At 39.0% G+C, this 27,357-nt stretch overlaps 1 protein-coding gene across 2 annotated transcripts in view; it reads left to right on the top strand.

Moving 5' to 3' along the window:
* Positions 1 to 22,859, top strand: part of GPAT3 (glycerol-3-phosphate acyltransferase 3) — a 61,890-nt gene extending 39,031 nt beyond the window's left edge. For both annotated transcript variants that reach the window (XM_025998164.2, XM_072755767.1), the window contains 9 exons: positions 3,266 to 3,340; positions 3,853 to 3,942; positions 6,022 to 6,115; positions 10,950 to 11,065; positions 12,646 to 12,701; positions 13,663 to 13,748; positions 15,608 to 15,736; positions 16,435 to 16,514; positions 21,572 to 22,859. In XM_025998164.2, coding sequence (XP_025853949.1) covers positions 3,266 to 3,340; positions 3,853 to 3,942; positions 6,022 to 6,115; positions 10,950 to 11,065; positions 12,646 to 12,701; positions 13,663 to 13,748; positions 15,608 to 15,736; positions 16,435 to 16,514; positions 21,572 to 21,668 — 823 coding nt within the window. In that variant the 3' untranslated portion in view covers positions 21,669 to 22,859. The remainder of the gene's footprint in view (positions 1 to 3,265; positions 3,341 to 3,852; positions 3,943 to 6,021; positions 6,116 to 10,949; positions 11,066 to 12,645; positions 12,702 to 13,662; positions 13,749 to 15,607; positions 15,737 to 16,434; positions 16,515 to 21,571) is intronic.
* Positions 22,860 to 27,357: the final 4,498 nt, after the last annotated feature.

Here is a 27,357-nt window from a genome sequence, read left to right as displayed (position 1 = left end):
TGGTTCAGCTTTCTTTTTAAGTCATGTATGTAATGTTCTCATGAGAGTATTATGGCACTAATCTCATTCTTTCCAACACCTGCAAAATACCACCAAATGTGACCTCCACAGGAACATATGAAGTATCTATTCTTCTTTCATATTTTCCCCAAATGAAGATGTGTATTGAGAGTCTAATATATATCAATCTGGATCCATGTTGTTCTTTCAGTCATAAATAATTTAGGGATAGGGGCACCTGGGTGGCTTAGTCATTTGGGCACCTGCCTTCCACTCAGGTCCTGGGATGGAGCTCTGCATTGGATTCCCTGCCTAGTCGGTCCTTCTCCCTCTCCCTCTACCCCTCCCCCTGCCCATGCTCGCTTGCTCTGTATCAAATAAATAAATAACATCTTTAAAAAAGATAATTTGAGGATAGGTAGAAAAGGTAAGTTAGGAAAAAGAAGAGAGGATTTATAGTTTTGCATTCACCAAAGTGTCAGCCAAGCTGTAACTGCCGTTCTTTGCTGGTCTGTAGCAGTTCATAGTTGCACAGGAGAGAAAAAATTCCTGAGAATGGTTACTACATGGCAGGGAGCCATTCACGGGACTGAATTTGTTCCATCTAGTTCCATTATGATTAACTTTTCTTATTTAAAGTTTGCCATCTGTGTCCTCTTTTGATTCTGCCTAATGAAGAGGTACTTTCAAGTCTAGTTTATTAGAAACATAGTGGGGAACATAAGAGTAGCAGAGGTGACACTGGGCAATGGGATGAAGCATGAGGGAGCAAGGTGTGTCTAGCATGGTAATGGCAGGTAGTAGGCATGTGTATCAGTCACAATATTGCCGTTGATTATCTTATTTCCCTTGGCAGAACCTTGGCATCCTCTCAGCAGAGCTTTCTGGGCAGTTGCTATCAGCCACCTTAAATTGGCACATGACTTGAAACCATTCAACCATCCCTAGGGTGGCCTATATACTTGCCTCATTTAGGTTTATTACAAGTGAAAAGATTGCTTAAGTAGAGGCAAAGGCACATTTCTAAACTGTGTGTGTGTGTGTGTGTGTGTGTGTGTGTGTGTGTGTGTGTGTTTTGACCCATATTGCTGATTTGCCAGTTGGGGCATGGGATGTCTTTTGGGAATCATTTCAACTGTGATATCAAAGTGAAATTCAGTGTTTCGCATATACTTTTGCTTGAACCCTAAACCAGTGTTCTCAACTGGGGGTTCATGTACTCTGAGCATGTGCAAAAGTATCCACTAGTATGCACGAAGGAAATATTTGAGCTTTTATTTATTAGACATGTCTAGTCTATTTATTTTTTTTTGTCTAGTCTATTTATAATTAGGGCTTCCATTTATTCTATTTTTATTCTTAAAAAGAAATGAACCTTCAATAAGATTGACTATAGAGATTATACGTGTGCACTTGTCCACGAGTCAGGCACTGTATTCAAAGCCACCTCAAACTAGAGTATTTTGCAGGTCCAGGTATTTGAGATGCCCTCATTTGTTGGTTAGCTTTCATCCGCTGTGGGGGCCAGTAAATGGTGTTAGGATTCCATTATCTACTTAGATTAAACTAACGCTCACAGACTCAAGAAGTAACAGAAGATTCTTACAAAGAAACCACAGATGTAGGATAATCCAGTAGCATAAGCACCCAAGAAGAATAAGGAAATGTCAGAATTGAGACTCCTATGCTTAGTACATCCTCTTCACTGTGAAAGAATTACTGTGTAAATGCTTTAGAAGATGAGCTGTTGCTCCAAAGTGAACACTCAAAAAGCAGATCGTGCTAATTAATGGTATTGATGGTAGCACAACTCTGTGAATATGCCGAAAACCATTGACTACTTTATAAATGGGTAAATTGTATGATAGGTAAATTGTATCTCAGTAAAACTCTTAAAAAAACACAGATTGTGGCTGAAAACTTGTGACATCTATGAAAATTCTCATGTTGTCTCACTAAACTGGAAACCAGAATTTTTTGCCTATTAATCTTGTAAATAAAACCTTTCAAGAGTTTTGAACCTAGTTGTTAAACATGTTCAAATGTAACCCCTTCTGGTTTCATGTGTAGGAACAAATGATTCCCAGTAGGGCAAGGTAGCAAAATGTTATTTTAAAACTTTTGCATAATTGATGATTTATCTATTGCATCAGTGGTTGGTATGAAAATATGGCACCGAAAGAAAACTAAATCTAGCCTTCAAATTGTTCTGTCAAAAGGTCTTAAACCAAGATTTCAACAAGTTTTTTTTTAAGGACTTTAATGAGGTTTAACACCTTAACAATGCATTTAGAAGGAAGCCCCATTTATTCTGAAAGACTTTAAATCTCAATTTTATCTTATTGTGTGATTCTACTTACATTTCTGAAAATGACTATATTCTTTTTGAAGTGATTAGAAAGAATATTATAAGCACCTTTCAAAAATGAGAAAGTGTCTATGTGGAGATTAAAGGTATTGTCAGTCACCTTGTTACTAACTTGAGTTACTGTGAATATACTAAGGGGACAACAGATTTGCATGTAGAAAGGATTTCTGTATGGTGGTATAACTTGGTGTTCTTATTATGCAAGAGCCTTTCTTGCTATTTGCTATAAATTTTAAATTCCTTCGAGAAAAGTTTGAATTGTACCTCTCTCCCATCATTAAAAAACTCAGAAAAACAAGTAATTTTTAGACCTTTGGAGGATATTTACAATCATACAATGCCCACCAATGTATACTGAAGAAAATAAGATATTTTCAACCTGACATGACTCCTTATAGAACATAAAGGAGTTTCTTATATTATACAAGAAGCTAATATGAGTATATTTAATATATACTCATTAAAAATAATTCAGAAGAGCAAAAGGGCAAGACTTTTGATTTATTCTTTTCACTAGTTCGCTTAATCCTTTGACGATTACATAGATTGAATTTGGTAGTTCCGTGAATAAATTCCCAGACCTTCTTTATGCATCTATAAACTAGTTATATGCTTGATGTTCAACTAATATATACTTACTGTTATTTTGAAAATGGTATCATACTCTACATATTATTTTGAAACTTATTTTGCTTTTTTCTCTCACAAAATACCAAAGACCATTCTTCTGTGTCAGAATCTATAGATTTACCCAATTCTTTTAATGGCAGCACCACATTCCATATTTAGACATTCCATGACTTACTTATAGTTTGATTATTTCTGAACTTTTAGATGATATATCTTGCCTTTTACTATGCAATTAACTTTTGCATTACGGTTTCTTTTCTTTTTCAGGGTTACTTTGGCTTTCATTGGGATCAGTTTGTTGGTTATAGGAACTACACTGGTCGGACAGCTGCCAGATGGCAGGTGGGAAATGTTTCCTTCTACTCAGCCAAAAATAGGATTGTTCCTTTCCTTAGCTGTGCTACAAGAAGAATATTTGATTCAAATTTATGGCCTCCACACACTTGTTAACATTTTGCTTACTTTGTATTCATAGTCTTTATTTGATTTGCCATCACACTTTGATATAAATGCTAAGAATTCGTTTTTCAAAGAGGAAATGAAGAGGAGAAAGGAAATGGACTGAGGGACTCATGGAAAGCAACAGTCTTACCATATGGTCAAGCTTACCAGGCTGAGACCAAAAAAGCTCCAGCTTATCTTGGTCAGGGATTTATCATGACAGTCTTGTAGGGTGAGATCTATTTTTCATGAAAGTTTTGTCCTAAATGCCTCAATGAGACTTTAAGAGTTGAAACTGTGCTTGTGTTTCAGAACACAGTATGCTGCTGTGAAGGAGCACATGGAAGCTCTTACTGTATTGTTTCTTAGGAGTGCCCAGAACCGCACCATGAAATGTTTTCTCTTTCTTGCAGCCTCAAAAACTGGCTAAGTGAACTGGTCCACCTGACATGCTGTCGGATCTGTGTGCGAGCCCTCTCTGGCACCATTCATTATCATAACAAGTGAGTGTCCACTGGCTTCTACCTGGCTTTCTGTGCATAAATCCAGGCTCTAACTGACAGTAGTGGGTGGAGAAAGCAGGTGAAGTCAGAGTACTGCTAGTATGTTCATCCCTGCTGCTTAGAATGGTTTTGTATGAAAAACTTGCAAAAAGCCATCCACTTGCAGAAGGAATGTAAAAATAGTGTAATGACACTTAGTAATTGAGCATTTACGGTGTGCAGGCCATGTCATATATGCTTCTTATAGGTCATCTTACGAGAGAGGTGTCGTTGTCCTGTTTTACAGGTGAAGAGGGGAATCTCTGGGATTTGTCTAGGGTCCCGTAGATAGTTTGTGGCAGAGCCTGATGTGGGACTTGATCCCAGGACCCCGGGACCCTGGGATCATGGCCTGAGCCAAAGGCAGATGCTCAATCACTGAGCCACCCAGGTGCCCTGAGGTCTGGTTTCTAATCTCAGTCCTGCCGCTTCGAAGTTTCATAACTGACCCTTCAGACAGAACACACTTTGCTTCCCTCCCTGCAACCATAGAGGATAATGGTAGCTAACTGAAGTTATTAGCTGATAGAAGTAATTTTGAACTTTTGAATTACTTTTCTTTTAACTCAATTTTATTATTATTATTTTACATTTAACTTCATTGGTTTAAAAGTTCTAGAAAGCCTCTCTTTTTTGTTGACTGGATCTTTCTGTCTCATTTGTAGAAGGGAGACATTATCTCCTGTGGCTTTACCATGTGTTATCAACATAAAATGCCCCTTAAGTTTCTAAAATTGGGACACCTGGGTGGCTCACTAGTTGAGCGTCTGCCTTCAGCTTGGGATGTGATCCTGGGGTTCTAGGATCGAGTCCTGCATCTGGCTCTCTGCTTCTCCCTCTGCCTGTATCTCTGCCTCTCTCTTTGTGTCTCTCATAAATAAATAAATAAAATCTTGGGACGCCTGGGTGGCTCAGCGGTTTGGCGCGTGCCTTTGACCCAGGGCATGACCCCGGGGTCTTGGGATCGAGTCCCACGTCAGGCTCTCTGCATGGAGCTTGCTACTTCCTCTGCCTGTGTCTCTGCCTCTCTCTCTCTCTGTGTGTGTCTCTCATGAATAAATAAATAAATAAATAAATAAATAAATAAATAACATCTTAAAAAAAGTTTCTAAAATTACAAGATTTTGTCTTTGAGCTGTGAGTTTTGGGATGAGGAGTAGAAGAAATGCTTTGGTAGAACTGTGATCAGAAGAAATACTATCTACAGAAAAGGTGCTTTAATTACGTAGAGAGTTCATAACCTAGTATATATAGAATTGCTTCTAATTTTAAGGAACGCATGCTAAAGTTGTCATGCATTTGGTTCTTCTTCTCTGTATTGGGCCAATGAAAACTACTTTGTTTCATTAATTTCAAATACTGGTTGAACTCTAGGAAAAGGTTGGCAAACTAAATTATGGGTCTAGAGGCCAAATACAGCCTGCCATCTTTTTTTTTGTAAATAAAGTTTTATTAGAACACAGCCATGCTCATGCATTTATATATTGTCTGTGACTGCCTTTGTGACAAAATAGCAGAGTCCAGTAGTTTTGATAGGAATTGGCTGGCTTGCAAAATCTAAAATATTTATTTTCTGGCCCTCAATAGGAAAAGTTTGCCAACCTCTGCTTTAAGGGAATAAAAGGGAGGAAACTATAGTAAATTTACTCTGTGGTCACTGTGAAACTACTAAAAAGGGATGCTTATGAAGATTGAAATAATAGGAAAATAGTTAAGTGAAACTTGAATATTATAATATTAAAGTTATGGAATCTTTGTAACTCAGTCTAAGATTTTTAAATTTCCTTTTTCATTATGAAAGGAAAATATGACCATTACCAAAAAACAATGTAAATAGATATAAAGAGCAAGTTATTGGCCCCTTCCCCTATACTCTTACCCTACTTCTATCATACTGCCTACCTTTTTAAAATGGGACCAGATACTTTGAAACTCGATTTTTAAATGTACTTTTTAAAGCAAAATAGGGTGAATACATGCTGTTCTGCAAATTAGTAACAATTTTCCAGGTTTACTATTTACCATTGTTTGTGATTACAGGCAGTACAGACCCCAGAAGGGAGGCATTTGTGTTGCCAATCATACTTCCCCAATAGATGTTTTGATCTTGACAACGGATGGATGCTATGCTATGGTAAGAGCAGCTCAGTGACAGTTCAAGTAAATGCATGTTTTGTGGATTATTCAATAAACTTTTAACTTATTTTGGCACAAATTAGAGAGTTTTATATTAGAAAATTATGCGGTTATACTACTGTAGCTATATAAATGAACACTACATAGTGCAAGGAAAAGAAAGAAAATAGCTATTATATTTAAGGTTGTAAAAAATTGTAAGCTCCTAGCTGGCTGAGTCAGTGGAACATGTAACTCTTGATCTTGGCATTGTGAGTTTGAGCCCCATGTTGGGGGTAGAGGTGACTTAAAAAAAAAATCTTCAAAAAAGTAAAAATAAATTAATGGATCAATCTTTTCTTTAAAAAGGTAGTAAAAATGTTAACTCACTGAAATGTAGACATACTTGAGCTTGATAGGACTTTACAAGGTTAATTCTGTCTTGCTTCTAAAATCCCTGCAGTGTTTAATAACACTTTGAGATGTTAAAGTCTTCCTCCTTGGAACTCTGCAAATCCCTTACCAGCCAATTAGTTGTGTCTTCCTTCAGGGAGCCATATACAATTAAAAAAAAAATCAGACTTTTTAATGAAGATCAAGCAAGAAAGACGAACATATATGCCACATTGGAATAGAGGGGAAGGGAGAAGAAATGGGTAGGAAATATCAGAAAGGGAGACAGAACATGGAAGACTCCTAACTCTGGGAAACGAACTAGGGGTGGTGGATGGGGAGGAGGGCGGGGGGTGGGGGTGACTGGGTGGCGGGCACTGAGGGGGACACTTGATGGGATGAGCACTGGGTGTTATTTTGTATGTTGGCAAATTGAACACCAATAAAAAATAAATTTATTATTAAAAAAATCATTGAGGGGGTTGAAGACCTTTGTAAAAACTCCTAATTTATTGCCAGATATTTAATCTGTCTAAAATATGAGTTCAGATATATATAACTCTTGGGCAACCACATTTTACTACTTTATTTTGTCTAAGTCATGGAGCCCATTTGGAATCCAAGGAAGCTTTAACTATTTCTAGGAGAAGACTTATGGGAATTGCTAGTTCTTTACCTTGTTTAGGTTAGGCATCAGTTAATAGTTATGCAGCCTTTCTTAAGAAAAACAGGACAGGGCACTTGGGTGCCTCAGTGGTTGAGCCATCTACCTTTGGCTCAGGTTGTGATCCCAGGGTCCTGGGATCAAGTGCCACATTGAGCCTGCTTCTCCCTCTGCCTCTCTCTCTCTGTTTCTCATAAATAAATAAATAAATAAATAAATAAATAAATAAATAACATCTTAAAAAAAAGAAAAAAAGAAAAACAATGACATACATATGCATCATGCAAGCATGTCATGATTTTGTTTAAAAGCCAACTCAAGGACCTTTCTGTTAACAATCCTGGGTAGGCCCCAGCACCATTCTGGTCGTAGTAATAATTCTTTGCATTATGTGGGCAAGCACTTTCACATCCATTGTATGTGAACTCACAGTAATACAACGAGATTCAGGCTGATATTTTATTATAGAAGAGAAAGCGAAGGTTTGGGCATTTTAACCAACTTGGCTACTCACGATTTTGTGTCTCTGGGACCATATTCATTCTGTGTCCTGGTCAACAAAAAAATACAACTCATTGGTGACTGAGTCGTCAGAATTTTGTTGGAATTTTTTATGCTTTTTGATTATGTGTGACTGCAATTATAATATTAGCCACATTTTAGAAAAGCAGAGCTACTGCTAAGTTTCCAGTGGGATAGACACTGGAAGCCAATTGGATTTAAGTCAGAGGCAGTAGAGGGCAGAAATGGAAGGAAACTTTATTGCTGACCTCCAAAGGTCACATGTGACCTCTTCTGGCTAAACATAAACTATATATGTGAAGAATATTCAAGAACCCGTCTCAGTGGCTTTTCGAAGTCTTTTTCCCCTCCTAAACAAAGACTTGAACTTTTAAAAAAATTTTAGAAATATTTTCGAGGTCATAGAGAGATTGCAATAATAAATATCCATATACCCTTTATTCATATTTACCTGTTAGTAGCGTTTTGCTCCATTTGTTTTATCATTTGCATTCTTGTGTGCTGTCTTTCTATCTACATAGAAATGTGTGTAAATTATTTATATGTTAATATGTTGATATTTAGTATTTATTTCTAATATTAATATAATATTCAAAATTTGGGTCTATACCAATTCATGCAGTTCATAGGGTTTTTCTTTTTTTCATTTGTATTTAGGTATTTTTATTAATTTGATGCCTCATAGTTTACTGTTTTTAGAAAATATTGAAGTCATTTGTTTTTAAATTTATAAAAATTAAGGTATAATTGAAATTAGTTTTAGGTGTACAAAAATTCAGTATTTGTATACATTGTAAAATCACAGTAAGTCTAGTTAACAACCATCACCACACATAAAATTTTTTTCTTGTGATGAGAACTTTTAAGATCTACTCTCTAGCAACTTGCAAATGTGCAATACAATATTATTAACCATAGTCCATATACTGTATACCGCATTCCCATGATATAATTACAAGTTGTACCTTTTGATCCCTTTCATCCATTTTGCCCGCTCCTTGGCATCTCCTCTCCCAACCTCACAACTGCCTTCAATGTATGGGTTTTTTGGTGGTTTTTGGTGGTTTTTGTTTGTTTTAGATTCCACATGTGAGATCATATAGTATTTGTTTTCCCTCTACTTGGCCTATTAGCATAACGTCTCAAGGCCTAACCATGTTGTTTGTGATGGCAAGATTCCATTCTTTTTTAATGGCTGATAAAGTGTGTACACAAGTATATCATGTTTTCTTTATCCACTCACTCATCAACAGACACTTAGGTCATTTCCATACTTGGCTATTGTAAATAATGCTGCAGTGGGCATGGGGATACGTACATCTTTTCAGTTAGTGTTTTCTTTTTTCCTTGGATAAATAAATCAAAGATGGAATTGCTGGATCATAGGGTAGTTCTGTTTTAATTATTGGAGAAACATAAGGTTCTTTCTTGCTTTCCCCCAATCCATATTTGCATCTCCCCTTTTTCATAGCGAGTACCCTGGCTCCCAACGTATCTACCTATTTTCTCAATCCTAGGATACATCTAAAATTGTTTCAGAATTGCCTCACTGTTTTGCTACACAAATGACTGTTGTTAAAAAAAAAAAAAAATCCAGGTATTTTGCAGTTCTCTTCAAAGAGAGATAGAGGGTGTGTGGTCAAATACCATCTTTGTACATTTCTTAGGGTTTCCCCTCCTTTCTTCAGTGTTCTTTTATTCGCTTGAAATGCAGTTGGGTTTATTTGTTTCCCTTTGCTTTTGGTTTGCTAGTTCCACCGTTGTTGATTTATTATTGGAAGCTTCTAAATATCAAAACTAAACAATAAAGGTAAATTCTTAATAATGTCACTTCCTCTCTCCATTCTGCTCCATTCCTTCCTACATTTTAGTTTTCCAACTTCACTGCTTTGGATTTTTTTTTTCTTTTTGTAGAAATAGATATATGTATATATTACTCCTTCTATTTTACACAAAGGGTAGCATACTATATTTGCTCTTTTGCAATTTGCCTTGTTACTTAAGATTGCCTGAGTTGTGAGCATAGCTTGATGTATAGGGATGTTCAATTGCAATGTTATACACCTGAAACTAGGGTAACGTTGTGTCAACTATACAAAAAAAAAAAAAATTTTTTTTTAAAACCCCAAACCAGGAAAAAACCCGACCCCAGGATCTCTGGGAAGTTATTCCTTACAGAGTAGATCAATTTTACTCCTTTCCCAGCTGCCTGGCACTCTACTGTGTGTATGTAGCATAGTTTATTCATTTGATTTCTTGTGTTTGCATTTGGGTAGTTTCCAATATCTCGAAATTACAAGTAATATATAATTAAAACCTTGTGCATATGTATTGGAGGTATGTCTTCAGGATAAATTCCTAGAAGTGGAATTATTGAGTTGAAGGATAAATGTCTCTGTAGTTTTGATAGATGTTGCCAAATTTCCTTCTACAGGTGTTATAATCTCCCCCTTCCCAAGCAATGTCTGAGTGCCATTTTCTTTCTTCCTAACTTTTTTTTTTTTTTTTTTTTTGGAGAGAGATAGAGTATCAGCAGGGTGGGGGAGCTGGGCAGAGAGAGGGGGAGAGAGAGAATCTTTTTTTTTTTTTTTTTTTATGATAGTCACAGAGAGATAGGCAGAGGGAGAACCAGGCTCCATGCACCGGGAGCCCGACGTGGGATTCGATCCCCGGTCTCCAGGATCACGCCCTGGGCCAAAGGCAGGTGCTAAACCGCTGCGCCACCCAGGGATCCCGAGAGAGAGAATCTTAAGCAGGCTCCCCATCCAGCTCTATCCCATGACCCTGAGATCGTTACCTGAGCTGAAATCAAGAGTCAGACGCTTAACCTATAGAGGTACCGAGGAACCCCTGAGTGCTGTTTTCTTCAGCCTTGACTCAGAGTGCATTGTTAAGCTTTTGAGTCTTTTCAGTCTGATGAGTGAGAAATTTCAGTGTAGTTTTAATTTGCATTTCTCTTATCTTGACTAAATTGACATACTTCTACTTTTTAAACCTAGAGTATAACTAGTGTAGCAATATTTTCAGCTTAAAATCCAAAGATGCTACTAAAGAACACTCTTTCTTATATTTGGCCATTCATGTCCTTTGATTAGACTAAGAACTTAAATCAGTAGAAGGCCGATCTATTCTCTCGTTGGGGAAAAGGAACTTACTGGTTCCTTAAAATAAATAAATAAATAAATAAATAAATAAATAAATAAATAAATAAATAAAAGCTCTCTTTGCCTAGCTGTGCCTTTACATTTTTCCTTTTTTTCTCATGATACTTTAGGTTGGCCAGGTTCATGGTGGGTTGATGGGAATTATTCAGAGAGCTATGGTCAAGGCTTGTCCACATGTCTGGTTTGAACGCTCAGAAATGAAGGATCGACACTTGGTCACTAAGAGGTAAGCAGTGGCATTACCCAGTGTCCTTTGGAGTAGCATAAAATCTACTAGTAGCATAAATCTTGGCCCTCCTGCCACAGAGGGCAGAGCAGTACTCAGGATTAAACCTAAAATATATGGAGCTTTATTTGTGGTTAGCCTTTTCTGCTGAATCACCTGTCTTAGGTACATCTTTTTAAAAAATTTAATTCTGTAGTCATGGTGGGATATATGATGAATTTAGAAGGCCCATGTGTTTGTATTGTTGTGGCCTAGGGATATTCCAGTCACTGAGTTTTCAGAATTAAAAATTACTACCTTGAAAGTTAAATAAGGGGATCCCTGGGTGGCTCAGCGTTTTGGCCCCTGCCTTTGGCCTAGGACACAATCCTGGAGTCCCGGGATCAAGTCCCACGTCGGGCTCCCGGCATGGAGCCTGCTTCTCCCTCTGCCTGTGTCTCTGACTCTCCTCTCTCTATGTCTATCATGAATAAATAAATAAATAAATCTTAAATAAAAAAAGAAAGTTAAATAATTGGTAACTATTTGCTGAGCCAATAGATTTCTGATTGTTTGCTGGATGTCCATTATCACTTACATCCATCTAGAGACAGATAGAGCTAATGTTCTTCATGGAACAGAAGGAACCCTTGGGGCTTGGGTTAGAGATGAGCTACCAGAAGCCTTTGTTGGGAAACAGCTTTTTGCCTGAGTCCTTTAACTGAAGGCCCTCTGTTGGTTATTGCTCCTAGAAACATGAAGGCGGCCATGCTTTTAGTGGTAAAATGAAAAGTGCTTGTTGAAATCTGTTTAAAGTTAGTAAAACTGTGCCCCAGTTTGAGATTATTTAGCATTGGGACACTGGCTGCTGTGAGGTCTCTATCTGAGCCTTACCAGCTTCTGGTAAGCAGTTGGAAATACAGGGCTGGCTGCAGGGAAGGTGGAACCTAAGCCCAGAAGAACTTCTGTCATTCTCAGCTTTATGGTGTCTGTGTCACAGGACAGCTGAACCCTGCTCATTTAAGGAGTTTTTTTATACTTAACAGCCGTGAGGCAGATGGGGCCAGTAGTCAGTATTCCCATTTTTCAGATGACAAAATATAGGACCATGGAGAAGGGCACAGACCTGAGGTGAGGGCATCAGAGCCTTGTCTCATGACTACGTAGCATTCTTTCTTTCTTTTTTAGAAAATTTATTTATTTGAGAGAGAGAGAGAAAGAGAGCACAAGCGGTGTCAGGGGCAAAGGGAGAAGTGACTCCCTGCTGAGGAGAGAGCCCAATGCGGGGCTCCATCCCAGGACCTGGCATCATGACTTGAGCCGGAGGCAGACGCCTAACCGACTGAGCCACCCAGCCACCCCTAGCATTCTTTCTTCAGAGTAGGCTGAAATCGCTTGCTTTGAAATGAGAGAAATTGAACTAGTACAGATAACTATGCTTTTTAGAAAAGGCCCAACCTGAGTTTATTTCCTTTACTTATTTTCCCCTCCTTATTGCTGTACCATTATATTTGTGGTAATAGAGTGTCAGGAAGACAAAGGAGGATTCCCACCTCTACCTTTATAAAGGTAGCATTTTGACCCTTTCTTTTACTTTACAGACTAAAAGAACACATTGCTGATAAGAAAAAACTACCCATACTAATCTTTCCTGAAGGTAAGAAGGGTGACTGCCTACCAAGCCTTCGTGGATAACAAGTGTGTGAGGCATTGGATTGTTCTAGAATTGGCATTCGTAGTCCAGATCTCTGCTGTCCTGTAGGAAAGAGATGTTCTTCTTTGAGCCAGTAATCCCTTGCTTTCTTTTGACATTTGATGGAAGTCGTGGTGCCTTTTTCTTCCTTTTTTTTTTTTTTGGAAGACATGGTGACTTTTGATCTTAAATGTCATTTCTGGGTAATGAACTTGGACAAGTATTGTTCATAAATTTTTAAAGGTCGTTATTTTAAAATATTGAAATTGTCACCTGTTGTGTTCAAGTTATATTTTCTTTTTTTTTTATTTAATTTTTATTTATTTATGATAGAGAGAGAGAGGCAGAGACACAGGCAGAGGGAGAAGCAGGCTCCATGCACCGGGAGCCCGACGTGGGATTCGATCCCGGGTCTCCAGGATTGTGCCCTGGGCCAAAGGCAGGCGCTAAACCTCTGCGTCACCCAGGGATCCCTCAAGTTATATTTTCTACAGTATTTAGTTACAAAGTTAAAGTTTGTTATCAAACTTTATCAAACTTTTGCTTAGAGCGCTTGAATTACTTACATAAGCAGGGATGGAACTGTTTCACAAAATGATATTCAACTATAATTTTGCTATGATTTGAATATTTTATATCAAAATAATTCCTTTTAAAAATTTGTTTAGGGATCCCTGGGTGGCGCAGCGGTTTAGCGCCTGCCTTTGGCCCAGGGCGTGATCCTGGAGACCCGGGATCGAATCCCACGTCGGGCTCCTGGTGCATGGGGCCTGCTTCTCCCTCTGCCTCTATGTCTCTGCCTCCCTCTCTCTCTCTCTCTCTATGACTATCACAAAAAAAAAAAAAAAAAAAAAAAAATTAAAAATTTGTTTAAAAAAAGACTGCCTTCATGAATATTCACCACCTCTTTTCCACCCTGTTTTAGGGACTTGCATCAACAACACTTCAGTCATGATGTTTAAAAAGGGAAGCTTTGAAATTGGAGGGACCATACATCCAGTTGCAATTAAGGTAAAACAAATGATCTCCTGGCTCCCCAAAAGGGCAATGACTTGGTAACTTTGTTTTGATATAACTTCAACCTTAAAATCTCTTAAGAATACAACAAGCACTGTGTACCCTTCCCCTTGCTCCAGCTTTATTGAAATATAATTAACATATATCAGGTAAATTTAACATATACCATATGTTGACTTGATATACTTACATATTGCAAAATGATTACTACTGTAGTTTTAGCAAACACCTCCATCACATCACACAATTCCTATTTCTTTTTTATGATGAGAACATTTCAGATCTATTCTTTTAGCAGCTTTCAAGTATATAATACAGTATTACTATCTATAGTCACCATGCTGTGCATTAGGTCCCCAGAACTTATTTATCTCAGAACTGAAAGTTTGTAGTCTTTGACCAGCATCTCCCCAATTCCTCCACTGTGCCCTCTCTCCTCCTCAGCCCCTGGAAACCATAATCCTAGTCTCTGTTTCTATCAGTTCAGCTTTTTTTAGATTCTGTGTATAAGTAATACTATCTAGTACTTATCTTTCTCTGTCTGACTTACGCTACTTAACAAAATGCTTTTAGGGTCCATCTATGTTTTTTTTTTTATGTTTATTTATTCATGAGAGACACACACACACACACACACACAGAGAAAGAGAGAGAGAGAGAGAGAGAGAGAGAGAGAGACAGGCAGAGGGAGAAGCAGGCTCCATGCAGGGAGCCCAACGTGGGACTCGATCCCGGATCTCCAAGGATCATGCCCTGGGCTGAAGGAGGCGCTAAACCACTGAGCCACCCGGGCTGCCCAGGGTCCATCTATGTTGTCACAGGTGTTAGGATTCCTTCTTTCTCACGGCTAAATAATATTCCACTCTCAATATATACCACATCTCTTTTTGCCTGTTCATCTGTTGACAGACACTTAGGTTGTTTCCAAATCTTGGCTCTTGTGAATAATATGCTGCAATGAACTTGAGGGTACAGTTATCTATTTAAGATCTTGTTTTCATTTCCATTGGGTATATTCCTGAAAGCGGGATTGCTGGATCATAGGGTAGTTCCATTTTTTATTTTTTTGAAGACTCTCTCATACTATTTTCTCTAGTAACTGTATTGATATATATCCGTACCAATAGTGCATCAGGGCATATGTTTTTTTCCTTTTTAAAATCTGTTTTACATACTGGGATTCTGCATTAGATGTAACTTAAAGAAAATGATTTGTAATTTGTTGCTAAACCAGAATGTTTAGAAACCACAACTTTAGTTAAATTTGCTCAGTTTGTAAACTGAATCTTGGAGATGTTATGTAATTTGCCTTACAGTCACACAGTTAGTTGGTGGAAAAATTGTGATGTCATTATATTAAAGTTATTTAGCCAACCAACATATTCAAGAGACCTATTGTGTAATAGGATCTTCCTCAAGGCATTTGTGTACTCTTTACTCAGATTCACCGACTGTTTACATTTTGCCCTATTTGCTTGATCATTCTCTCTCTCTGGTTATGTTTACAGATAGGAGCCAGGGGACTGTCTGCCAGGCATTGTATTAAGTGCCAAGGACACAGTAATAGGCAAAATAGTTACTGTGACTACTTTCACTCACCTTCAAGGGAGACAGATATTTAAGACCCATGTGGATAACTCTCTTACTATAGCACTCTGGGACTCAGGTCAGAGAAGTTAGTGGGCCTGGTTTACTTTATTTTTTTTTAAACTAATTTCTATCAAGCAAAGTTGTTTCTCTTTCTCTTGGGGTCTGATAAGATGTTTAGCTTGTCACCTTGGAAACACTGACGTGGATAAAAGAAGTCACCACTTAGTTCATAACTGGGATGTATTTTCTTTTCTTTTTCTCAGTATAATCCTCAGTTTGGGGATGCATTTTGGAACAGTAGTAAATACAACATGGTGAGCTACCTGCTTCGAATGATGACCAGCTGGGCAATCGTCTGTGACGTGTGGTACATGCCCCCCATGACCAGAGAGGTATCCATAGATAACAACTAGTCTTTGGTGCTTTATCCAGTCAGATCAAGGCAAGAAAACTTTTACCTGAAATCCTGGGTGCCTTCCTTCTTCACATTAGCTAGAGCTGGACTTGCTTTCTTAGCAAATGAGTCATTAAAAAAAGTATTTAACTTTCTTAAATCAGGCTATTTTATATTCAGGGACTCTTTTCCATAATAGTTTTTATAATTGCTGTTGGTTTAGTGAATCTACAGATATTACGGAATGTGATGTGTTGGATAAGACTAATAAAGATCATAATAAATATATACACAAGATACAAAAAAACAATACAGCACTTCATTTTCTTGATAGAACAAATGATATTTGCTATGATTAAGAATAGAACTGAGCTAAAATATGAATCTTACTTTCTTTTTTTAAGAGAGAGACAGAAAGAGCAAGAAGGAATGCGCATGTTGTGGGGAGCAGAGGGAGAGGGAGAGAGAATCGTAAGCAGGCTTCACGCCCAGTGCAGAGCCCCATGTATGGCTCAATCTCAAGGCCCTGAGATCTTGACCTGAGCTGAAATCAAGAGTTGGATGCTTAACCAACTGAGTCACCCAGGCGCCCCTGAATCTTATATTCTAAAGCAAATCTAAATGATTCTGAGAGCTTTTAAGAGTTATTTGAAAGTTCTGTTCTCAGGAAGTACTTGTAATTTCCTTTTTCCCCAGGAAGGAGAAGATGCCGTCCAGTTTGCCAACAGGGTTAAGTCTGCTATTGCTGTGCAAGGAGGATTGACTGAGCTTCCCTGGTAAGGCAGTTTGCAGAAGTACTATCTTTTTTTTTTTTTTTTAGTGAAAAAAAATCTATTTTAATAATGTCATTGATTGTGGTAGTCAACCAGAGGTGTAGCTGAAAACGACAGTGGTTTACATAGAATAACAACAGCTTAAATCCGGTCGAAGTTTAGCCCTCTTCCTTAAACGTGGATGGTGAAGGCTGGTATAACAGGCCGTTCCATATGCTTCCGTCCTCAGTGTGCTTCCACTTGAGGGTTCAGGATGGTGGCTTCAGTGCTGCTCCACACCTATAGAAAATGGCCAGCAGGAAAGAATTAAAACAAGGACACACCTGTCTCTTTGTGAACACAAGGTAGAAGTTGGGCATGCCACTTCCATGTCTACCCACTGGCTAGACCTCAAGTTATGCGATAACAGCTGCACAGAAGGCTGGCGAATGCTGTCTTTGCTCTGGATAGCCATATATATAGCTAAAACTCAGATACTAAAGAAGAAAATGAGAAAAGATTTGGTGGTGGGGAATGGAGCCTAGGAGCAAGGAGCAACTTATAGGCTTGTTCATATTTTATGCTAGCTGTAACTATATATACATATAGTATATATAGTTACAGCTAGCATATATATATATTAAAGATTTTATTTATTTATTTATGAGAGACACACAGAGAGAGGCAGAGACATAGGCACAGGGAGAAGCAGGCTCCCTGCAGGGGGTCCGATGCAGGACTCTATCCCAGAATCCTGGGATCACCATCTGAGCTGAAAGGCAGCTCAACCACTGAGCCACCCAGGTGCCCCTAGCTGTAAATATATTAAAGAAAACTTAAAAATGTGAAAGGAAATAAGTGAGATATTTTAGTGATGGAAACTTTGGATTTAATTTTTTGTTTGTTTGAGGGTGGTGGAATGTAGGGGAGTGTCTTAGTCTGCTTGGGCTACCATAACAAACTACCACAGATTGGGTGGCTTATACAACAGAAATCCGCTCATGGTTCTGAAGGCTGGAAGTCTGAGATCAGGGTACCAGCAAGGTCGGTTTCTGGTCAGAGCTCTCTATCCCTTTTGGCTGGCAAATGGCCACCTTCTTGCCTTTGTGTGAGCATGGAGAGAGAGGGAGAGAAGAGAGCACGCTCACAGGTGTCTCTTCTTTTAGGGGCACTAATTCTACCTTGAGGATTAGTGACCACCCTTATGACCTCATCGAAAGCTAATTACTTCCTAAGGTCCCATCACCAGGTACCATCATATTGGGGGTTAGGGCTTTAATATATGAATTTGAGGAGGAGATGCACAAACATTTAGCCTTTATCAGTGAGGGTTAACTGTACCTACATTATCATGGGAGATTAAGTTTTCACACACAGAGACATTATGCTAGCAAGTTTACATAAAACAGTTCATACTTCAAATCCTTTAAGTTAATAAAGTCCCTCTGTTTATCTTTTTTTGGTGTTTGAAAATGCTTTGCATGAAAAGTTCACTGGAGGCAATTATAACAGTGTTCTAGGAGGAGGATTTGGCTGAGTCAGGCTGTCAGCCCGTTAAACCAAGAACTTTTGAACCTGCAGTGGTACCTTGGACCTCTCAGCAATGAAGCCTCTGGAATAAGGACTGGTTGTCTTTTTATACTCCTTTATGCAAGGGTGGAGAATGGAGAATGCCTCTAGAATATTTTATCCATCCATATATCTTTTTTTTTTTAAAAAAAGATTTTATTTATTTATTTGAGAGAGAGAGAGAGAGAGAGAGAGACAGCAAGAACACAAGCAGGTTGAGGAGCAAAGGGAGAAGCAGACTCCCCACAGAGCAGGGAGCCCAATGCAGGACTCGATTCCAGGACCCCGGGAGCATGACCTGAGCCAAAGGCAGACACTTAACTGACTGAGCCACCCAGGCGCCCCTATCCATTCATATATCTTGAGTACAACCAATTTCACCCAAGAAAGTTTTCTGGCATCTGTTATGCTAATTAGGAAGCCACTAATTTCTCTAGTGAAAACCCATTTCTAAAATTAATTATATGAGTTAGCAAAGTTTGGGAAGTTGATGGAAGGCAGACACAGCTGAAGCCTTAGAGTGCCACCTTTAGATGGTGGCCTTCTAATTAAATGCCTGGCTGACCATCCCTGGAGTATGAGTTCTTGACTTAGGGCCACTTGACTGGCCCTTAGGGCAGGAGTAAGGTCAGGATAGGTTAAAACTAACATTTGTATCACACTTCCTAACTTGAAATATGTGAAGCTAAATTATAGACATCATAGCATCGTGATATGACAGGTATACACGAGTCCCAGTTTATAAATGCCCTAGTGATCCAAGTTCATTCTGGATCTGGCTCCTGCTTTCTTGCTCATTGTTTTAATTTCTTTACCTTGCTTTCTCTCACCTGATAGCTCAGCTCTGCTCCTGAGCCAAAGCCATATGAAAATCTTGGAGCTTTGGATCAGTAGCCTCAGACACCAAAGAAAGGAAGAAATCCTTGAAAGATAACAGAGAAGTCAGCCACAGGACAGATCCCAATCATGATTGGCTTAAACAGAATCTCAGAAATGATCCTTAGGGGGCAGCTGGGTGGCTCAGTGGGTTGAGCAGTTGAGTGCCTCCCATTAGCTCAGATCATGATCCCAGAGTCCTGGCACTGCGCTCCCTGCTCTGCAGGAACTCTGCTTCCTCTTAGCTCTCCCCTCACCCCCTGCCTCTGCCTGCTTGTGCTCTTTTCTCTCTCTCAAATAAATAAATAAATAAATAAATAAATAAATAAATAAATTCCTTTAAAGAAAAGAAATGATCCTCAGAATTTTTCAATTCCCTTTTATAGGGCCATAAGCAATTTTTTAAATAAACGATTAGTTTTAATTACCCAGCCTCTTCTAAAAAAAAAAAAAAAAGGACTCACCTGTCTTCTTTCCAGGTCTAGCTGTCATTCACACACTGGGGAATGAATGAACGTTTCTACACTGGTTTTTTCCTAGATTAAATGGGAACTCAATTGTATCATAAACAGGCTTTTAAATATGGCTGCTGGCCTCCTTAGGAACTCAGATCTCTGCCATTGCAAAGGGGAATTGATTAAAACTTTAAAGTCTCTAGAGGGGACAAATCACAGTTGGGGTGCTCAGAGCAGTCAGAGAGTTTTCTGAGTGCTTAGGAGAGCTGCATCAAAATAATGTCAGGATGCTCAAGGGCAAATGTCGCTAACTTTTTTTGTCAGTTTTGCCCTGCACCTTAAGAAAGAATGGCCTTTCTTCTGCCTCTCCCTCCTCCACTTAGTTCTTATTAATCAGAATTCACACAAATGCTGTGAAGAGTTAGTGGCAGCTCATTTGGATAAAGGAGGCTTTGAGGGACACTGCTGGGGAGCTAACAACAATTTATAGCCTTGTTTCAAGGAAATTTCCTACAGCTGAGCCTCTGGAAGACGTGTGGACCACAGGCTATTTTAAGTTGAGGGCTTACTGATGGGCTCTGTCTTGGACTTGCCTCCAGAGGCCAGTACTTTGCAGTGGTTCAGACAGGCGTCTGTTTGTAGGTCAAGTTCTGTCTGCCTTCATGGCATTGAGTTCACGGGCTAACCTATGATCCATTCATCATCATCAGAGAGCACTTGGTAAACATGTGTGCTTCCCTGGGTTAAAATTAAACAGGCACAGTATAAAGTAAGCAAGTTCACTGTTCATGCTCTCCTAGGAGTTAAAATAAAAAACGATAGATTAGGAAAGAAATTGTGGCTCCTTAGAATCTAGTCTCCTCCCAGAGCTTCCAATTTGTTATTTCTTCATGTCCAAAGAAGGAAAGGCATGAAGAGTCTTTATAGCCCAGGCAGCTCTGTGTTTTCACCACCCTGGAGAGAGTTCAAAGATTCCCAGGCTCTGAATGAAGGAATGCTGCTGACATAGGCACTAACTACTGGTTAATTGCAATTTACAATTTTGTTGTTTGTTTTAATTCTGAGTCTGTTTTGGGATATGGAAGATTATAATTACTTGAAATATATAGTGCTTTGAATGAAAATACAACTTAGTGGACATAGGATTAAATTTGAATAATGATTACCTTATCTATCTTTAAGTAATTTACCCATACATATACAGTAACCTCAGCATTACTTGTGTGTATGTATTTTAAATGTTCTGGATTATTTTCTAGTAAGACATAGGTTGATTAGATGAAAGAAAATAATACTTTGCTTTTCCTGGGGAAAAGGATAGGCAAACAATTCTAGTTTTAATATAAAGTCCATTGAATATTGAACATTGAATATAGTAATCCTAACTTCTAAAAAGAAACTGAGTGGAAGGAGATATTATGCTATATTTTATTTTATTAACTAATTAATTAATTTAACTTATTTTTTTTGAGAGAGAGAAAGACAGCATGAGCCGAGGGGTGGAGGTAGGGGCAGAGTGAGAGAGATAATCTCAAGCATACTCCATGCCCAGTGCAGAGCCTGAAGCCAGTTCGATCATGACCTGAGCCAAAATCAAGAGTCACTTGCTTAACCAACTGAGCCATCTAGATGCCCCTGATTTTTTTATTCCATATTTTAATCAGGGATCAGAGAGATTGTTCCTTCCCCAAAGTAATACACATTTGGTGAGTGGTAGAACAGAGACAGAAATCTTGGTCTTTCTGCTTTTAAATGCAATGTTCTTTGCCCAGTTGCTGACCAGCCACTTGAGTGTTGTGGCACCCTGCAGGGTGTGTTAACAGCGAATGCTTTTATTTTTTTATTTTTTTATTTTTTTTCTTTTTATTTATTTATTTATTTATTTATTTATTTATTTATTTAATTTTTTATGGGGTTGAGCTTTTTTTTTTTTAAACATTTTTTTTAATCTTTATTTATTTATGATAGTCACAGAGAGAGAGAAAGAGGCAGAGACATAGGCAGAGGGAGAAGCAGGCTCCATGCACCGGGAGCCCGATGTGGGATTCGATCCCGGGTCTCCAGGATCGCGCCCTGGGCCAAAGGCAGGCACCAAACCGCTGCGCCACCCAGGGATCCCCAGCGAATGCTTTTAAATCCTTGTTGGGAAAATCTTTTATTTATTTGCCTTCTTATTCCCAGGGATGGAGGGCTGAAGAGAGCAAAGGTGAAGGATACCTTTAAAGAAGAGCAGCAGAAGAATTACAGCAAGATGATTGTAGGCAATGGATCTCTTTGAATTGGACTGAAAGCTACCCTGGTGATAAAATCTGGCTTCCTGGAACTAGCCCCTAGAAATGGAATGTGTTGGGGTTTTTTGGTGGGGGAGTGGACTATTGTTTTGTAAACTGTTTTGTTGTTGTTGTCGTTGTTGATCTTTTCTACAGGATGGATCCTCTCTACTTCTTTATGCCAGAGGCAGAACCCATCACGGGCCCTTTTTTGGCTTTTGTTGTTATAGCATTAGCTTCCTGAATTGTAAGGTAGTTTACTGAGTTTAAACAGATTCTGCCTTTTGTAAAATGATGATGTCATTGTTGATTGAATGAAATACTTAGGAGGGGGTGGAAAGTTCTTCTACAACACATTTGGAACTCACTGTGTTTAGGACTTTGTTGATATGGTAATTCTCAAAAAACTCCAAGCTCTTTTCATGATTAACTTTCTCACTGCTCCCTCTCCCCCTTCAATCACTTAAACAGCAGGTTTAAACATCTGTTCAAGGTTACCACTGCACTTATGTTCTACTGCAAGGTCGCGGGGAGAAAACAAACAAACATGAAGGATGGTATTTAGGAAAAAAGAAGGAATTTGTGGCCACTTGATCTGAAAGTTGAAAGCAAGTATAAATATTTTTTTTTTTACTAGTGTGTTAGAAGAGAACTAGTATTTGGTAAGCTTTACCAAAGAAAAGTGAGTGCAGGTTTCTGTGTGTGTGCACCTTTATGTAGGCAAATTTTGAATGAACACTCTAGCTGGCAATTGGTGATAAAGTTTTAAGTTTTCCTTGTTTGTACACTAAAGATTTATATCTAGTGCCTCTCCTATCTACTGATTTGATTTTGTACTGAAACGTATTTTCAAACAGGAGAGCCTTTAACAACAACAAAAAAAACTCACAGTGTCTTCAGCGGGAGTATGAATGAGCCAGGTGTGTGTGCTGCCCCTCACCCTCCACCCCTTTGAGGTTTATTTCAGAATGTTCCCAGTTTCTTAAACAGAAAAATAATGGTAAAATTACCTTTTGGAAACTGAGCCTTAAATTTTTTAAAGGGAGAAATAAGTGTTTCCCAACTCACACAGCATAAGCAATGTTTGATAGCAATATAATGCCATATTAAACTCTGAGAGTGTTATATCTCTTCTGGTAACCATGTACAAAATGTGAAACTGTCTTACCGTGAACATAAATAAATTCTATATTTCTAAATATGTGTTACATTATTTTCCCTCTCCTCTCCCCTGTTCTAGTTTGGGGTAAGTTAAATTCGTTCTTTTTATAAACAAGGATTGTTTGTTTTTCATATCAATGGCATAGTTAGATTTTATTGGACTGGAATGTCTGGGAAATGAGAACATGAACGGCTAGTTTTGTTTTTTGTTTTTTGGTTTTTTTCTCTTTTTTTCAGCCTAATTATCTATCTGGACTCTGACCCTGGGACTCTACCCGGAGCAAGACATAGACTTCACTTAATTTGTAGGTGAACTCAAGCAACTATCTTTTAATTGACTATGGTTTGTCCAGCATAGCGCTATCAGTTATATTCTTATCGAACTGGATGGGTTTGGTTCCAAAGGAACATTTGCAAACAGGTTACCCTAATAGTCAGCTACTCTTCTGTTCTTACCCTCCCCCCATCCTTTTTCCCTTTGTTCTTACCCTTTGATTCTTTACTTTGATTTTTTTTTTTTTTTAAGATTTTATTTTTAAGTAATGTCTACACTCAAGGCGGGTGAACCTACCACCCTGAGATCAAGAATCACATGCTCTACTGACAGGCAGCCCGGGGGCCCTGATTTTTCCCTTTGATCTTGACTGAAAATCACCTAATCCATATATGTATGTTGGGGTGACTCTTTGTCTTGTTTTTTTTTTTTTTTTCTCAGAGCAGTCCTTTTTCCCTTTTTCTTTCCATGTCCAATATAATTTAAATTAATGAAGCCATTCTATTAATTAGCCCAGTTCTCAAAAAACCTGATAGAACAATTAACAGCTGTTTTGTTTGGACACCAATAAGATGTATCTTTCTAAGAGCACTGTTAAAACAATAATGCTATCACGTATTCATTAGAAAATCTAATTCTATCTCAATAAGAACTTTTGTAGGTCTTTGATTTATACAACTAGCTTTTAAGTTGTTTGGGGAATTGCCATGCTGCTGCAAACTTGTTTTTAGAAAGCAAATATTGCTCAGATTTAGCATATGTTCCCTAGAATTCCTGTTTTTGCATTTACCTTCCGTAATATTGTTTTAATTCTTTTATTATTATTTTTTAAAGATTTGATTTATTTATTCATGAGAGACACAGAAAAAGAGAGGCAGACATAGGCAGAGTGAGAAGCAGGCTATCTGCAGAGAGCCCAATGTGGGACTTGATCCCAGGACCCCGGGGTCACGACCTGAGTCAAAAGCATACCCTTAACCACTGTATTGTGCCCAAGATCGCGAATCCGAGAAACCACCGAGGAGCCGACACCGCTGCAAACACACGAGGGTTTATTTACAAGCTCGAGCCTGGGTCCAAGTACACCCGACACAGCGGAGCAGGGACTTGGACCCTGAGACTAAGAAGCACAGCAGTGTTATAGGGGCCAGTGGCCAATGAGATTGTAACATACGCAAGTTGCACAGTCATGTCGGTCCACACGCAGGTGGCCAACTGAATCACGATTCACCCTATAGTGACCAGTTGAACTAGCCCATTATTCTGGTTAGAATTGGCGTGCAGGTTTGGCAGGCAAAAGAGGCGTTTTCATTCCTTGGCGGTTAAAGGTCAGAGGTCCCGCATTCCTAAGTGTGCTGGTTTCTGATAAGGGTGTGCTTAATAGCTAAACTAGGGTGAGGGAGTGCCTTAAACAATAGGCAGGTCGTGGGAGGGGGGGAGGTTTACGTGAGATGGCGGGTGTGGCACAAAATGGAGTTAGTCCTGTTCTGCTTGTCCAGGGGTTGGGGATTTTTGTTAGATTTCCTGGGTCCCACACACTGAACCACCCAGGTGTCCCCCTAATATTGTTTTACAATGACTTTAGAAATACTCTGTCCAGAGTTTAGTCTTCTAAACTTCTGAGTCTTCTGTAATTATAATGGGATACCAAGGATTGGCAGAATTTTGGGAGAAAAATCCCTTTAGATAAGACCTTTCATCTCGCCCTTGCACAGATTCATTCATTGAGCCTCAAGGTTGCCTTTCTAAATTCCAACTCTTCCTGGCCATATTTACAGACACAGGGTTCTAGGAATGCCAAGATTTTCTGAAATGTCCTGGCACATCTTAGGATTGGATGAGCAACTGTGGTAAGAAGCAGTAAATATACTCAAAGCATGGGAAGTAGTCCTGGATCATAGTCCAGTGCAAAAAACAGTCTTGAGGGAAATTTTCCTGGATTAGCAGACTTTCCAAGGCATATTTATCTTTGCGTTGGTGGTTTGCCATCATCCCTTCCATGCTTATGTTGCACTTTGGGCATTCTGTTGCTAACTTAAGAGCTCTTCATTTGTCATGACTACAGATAATGTTCTGTGAGCACGAGGACTGCCTTTTGGCCAGAGTTGCTCTCAGCCGTTGTCTCTGGGATGTGGCTTTCTGCCAGGCCTGAGGAGGACGTGATGGGAGGTGGGCTGAAGCTGGCATTTTGGGTTGGTACGGAAAACTAGGGCCTGCTAAAAATCTTGACAAAAGCTGTGGGCTTGCTTTATTTAATACTAGTTTCTAATGGATTAATGCTAGTAGTATTTGATGTTATTTTTTGGAATACTGGTTAAGATTGATGAGATAGAGAGTCACAAAGATGTTTTCTAATTGTGGCTCTAGCACTCACAGGCTTTACAGCCTTTGATAATTCTCTGATTCTCAGTTATCTTCTTCTTCTTCTTTTTTTCAAATTTATTTATTCATGAGAGACACAGAGAGAGAGAGAGAGGCAGAGACATAGGCAGAGGGAGAAGCAGGCTCCATGCAGGGAGCCCCATGTGGGACTCAATCCTGGGACTCCAGGATCACGCCCTGGGCCTAAGGTAGATGCTCAACCGCTGAGCCACCCAGGCGTCCCGACTTTTAAATTTTTTAAAAAAAGATTTTATTTATTTATTTGAAAGAGAGAAAGTAAAATGAGTGAGAGACAGAGCATGAGCTGGGGGGAGAGGCAGAGGGAGAAACAGATTCCCTGCTGAGCAGGGATCCAGATGCAGGACTCCATCCCAGGACCTTAAGATCATGACCTGAGTGGAAGGCAGAAACTTAACTGTTGTGCCCAAAATTACGTATCCGAGAAACCACCAAGGAGCCGACACCGATGCAAACACAGGAGGGTTTATTTACAAGCTTGAGCTTGGGTCCAAGTGTACCCGACATAGCAGATCAGAGACTTGGACCCCGAGGTGGGTTCCAGCTTAGTTTTATGGGCTGGTCTAGGGGACCTCCAGAAGGGGTGGAGGAATTTCTCAAGTTCTGTTCTCTTTCTGATATGGGACTTTCTGCCACTTGCTTCAGCTCTGTTCTCATTCTAATATGGGGCTTTCTAGGGCGTTAAGCTGTAAATTGGTTTTTTTCCTGTAACTGAAGCAAGGTAAATTTCAGCTCTTATTCACAGGGGCCTGGGATGGCTGTACTTGTGCTAATGCTGAACTTAAAGTGGAATGGCCTTAATTTTCTCGGCCTCCACATAACCAACTGAACCACCCAAGTGCTTGATTTTTTTATTTTAATTTTTAAATTTTTCATTTCTATGAGTTATATTTGGCTTTTTCAAATGTACTTACTCTTGAATAGCTTTTAAAGCATCTGATGCTTATTGATTTTATATTTTTTCCAATAATTCCAAAATCTTACATCTTTTGAGGGTATAAGGTCTGTCCCCCCACCCCCACCCCCGTTGCTTCTTCTTAATGGAGCTTTATTTCTTTGTGTGTTTAGAGATATTTCACGATGATCTGTCATTTTCTATGGATTTTTTTTTATCTTCCATTAGGCCTTTGGAACAGGAATCAGCCAATTGTAGCCTATAGGCTAAATCCTGCCCTCTGCCTGTTTTTGTAAATAAGATTTTATTGTAAGCCAGCCACACCTATTTATTTATACGTTGTCTGTGTTTGTTTCTGCATTATAACAGCAGGGTCAAGTAGTTGCAATAGTGATTGAATGGCCCACAAAGCTTAAAATATTTGCACTCTGGTCCTTCACCCAAAATAGTTTGCCTACCCCTGCTCTAGGGTATTATCAATCTGGGACCACTTTAAACTAAATTATTGGCTTGAGGTTTATTGAACCATGTAAACAGTCAGAATTTAGCCTGTAAACCCAAATGAGAACCATTTTGTGGTTTTTGAATTCTCTGTATAATGTTTTTGAAACTCATCCATATTGTTGTGTTTATAAGCAGTTCATTCCTGTTAATTGCCAAGTCGTTTAAAATCCTTTAGGGAAAATTATTTTTCCCTTTCACTTAGCACTAAGGATTGACAAAGACAGTCTCCCTGGCTGGCATCTGGGAGTGGGGGATGGGTGATTTCTACTTTCTTCTTCCTTAAAGAATGTACCCCTTTGAGATCAAGCTTCAAGGGAAGGGTCTCTGGTTGGAGGTTAGTGGTCTCACCTTGGGCAGGCCTTCAATTTTGTCTCTCATTCCTTAGGCCCCTGATGCTATGGAAACCACTGCTCCAGTTTGTTTGTTTTAGCCAATGCCCACAATGTGGAAGCCAGCAGGGGCC

Source organism: Vulpes vulpes, chromosome 4, assembly GCF_048418805.1.
Source record: "Vulpes vulpes isolate BD-2025 chromosome 4, VulVul3, whole genome shotgun sequence".
Classification (NCBI taxonomy): domain Eukaryota; kingdom Metazoa; phylum Chordata; class Mammalia; order Carnivora; family Canidae; genus Vulpes; species Vulpes vulpes.
Note: the sequence above shows the minus strand (reverse complement) of the source record. Positions and strands in the feature narration are given on the sequence as shown.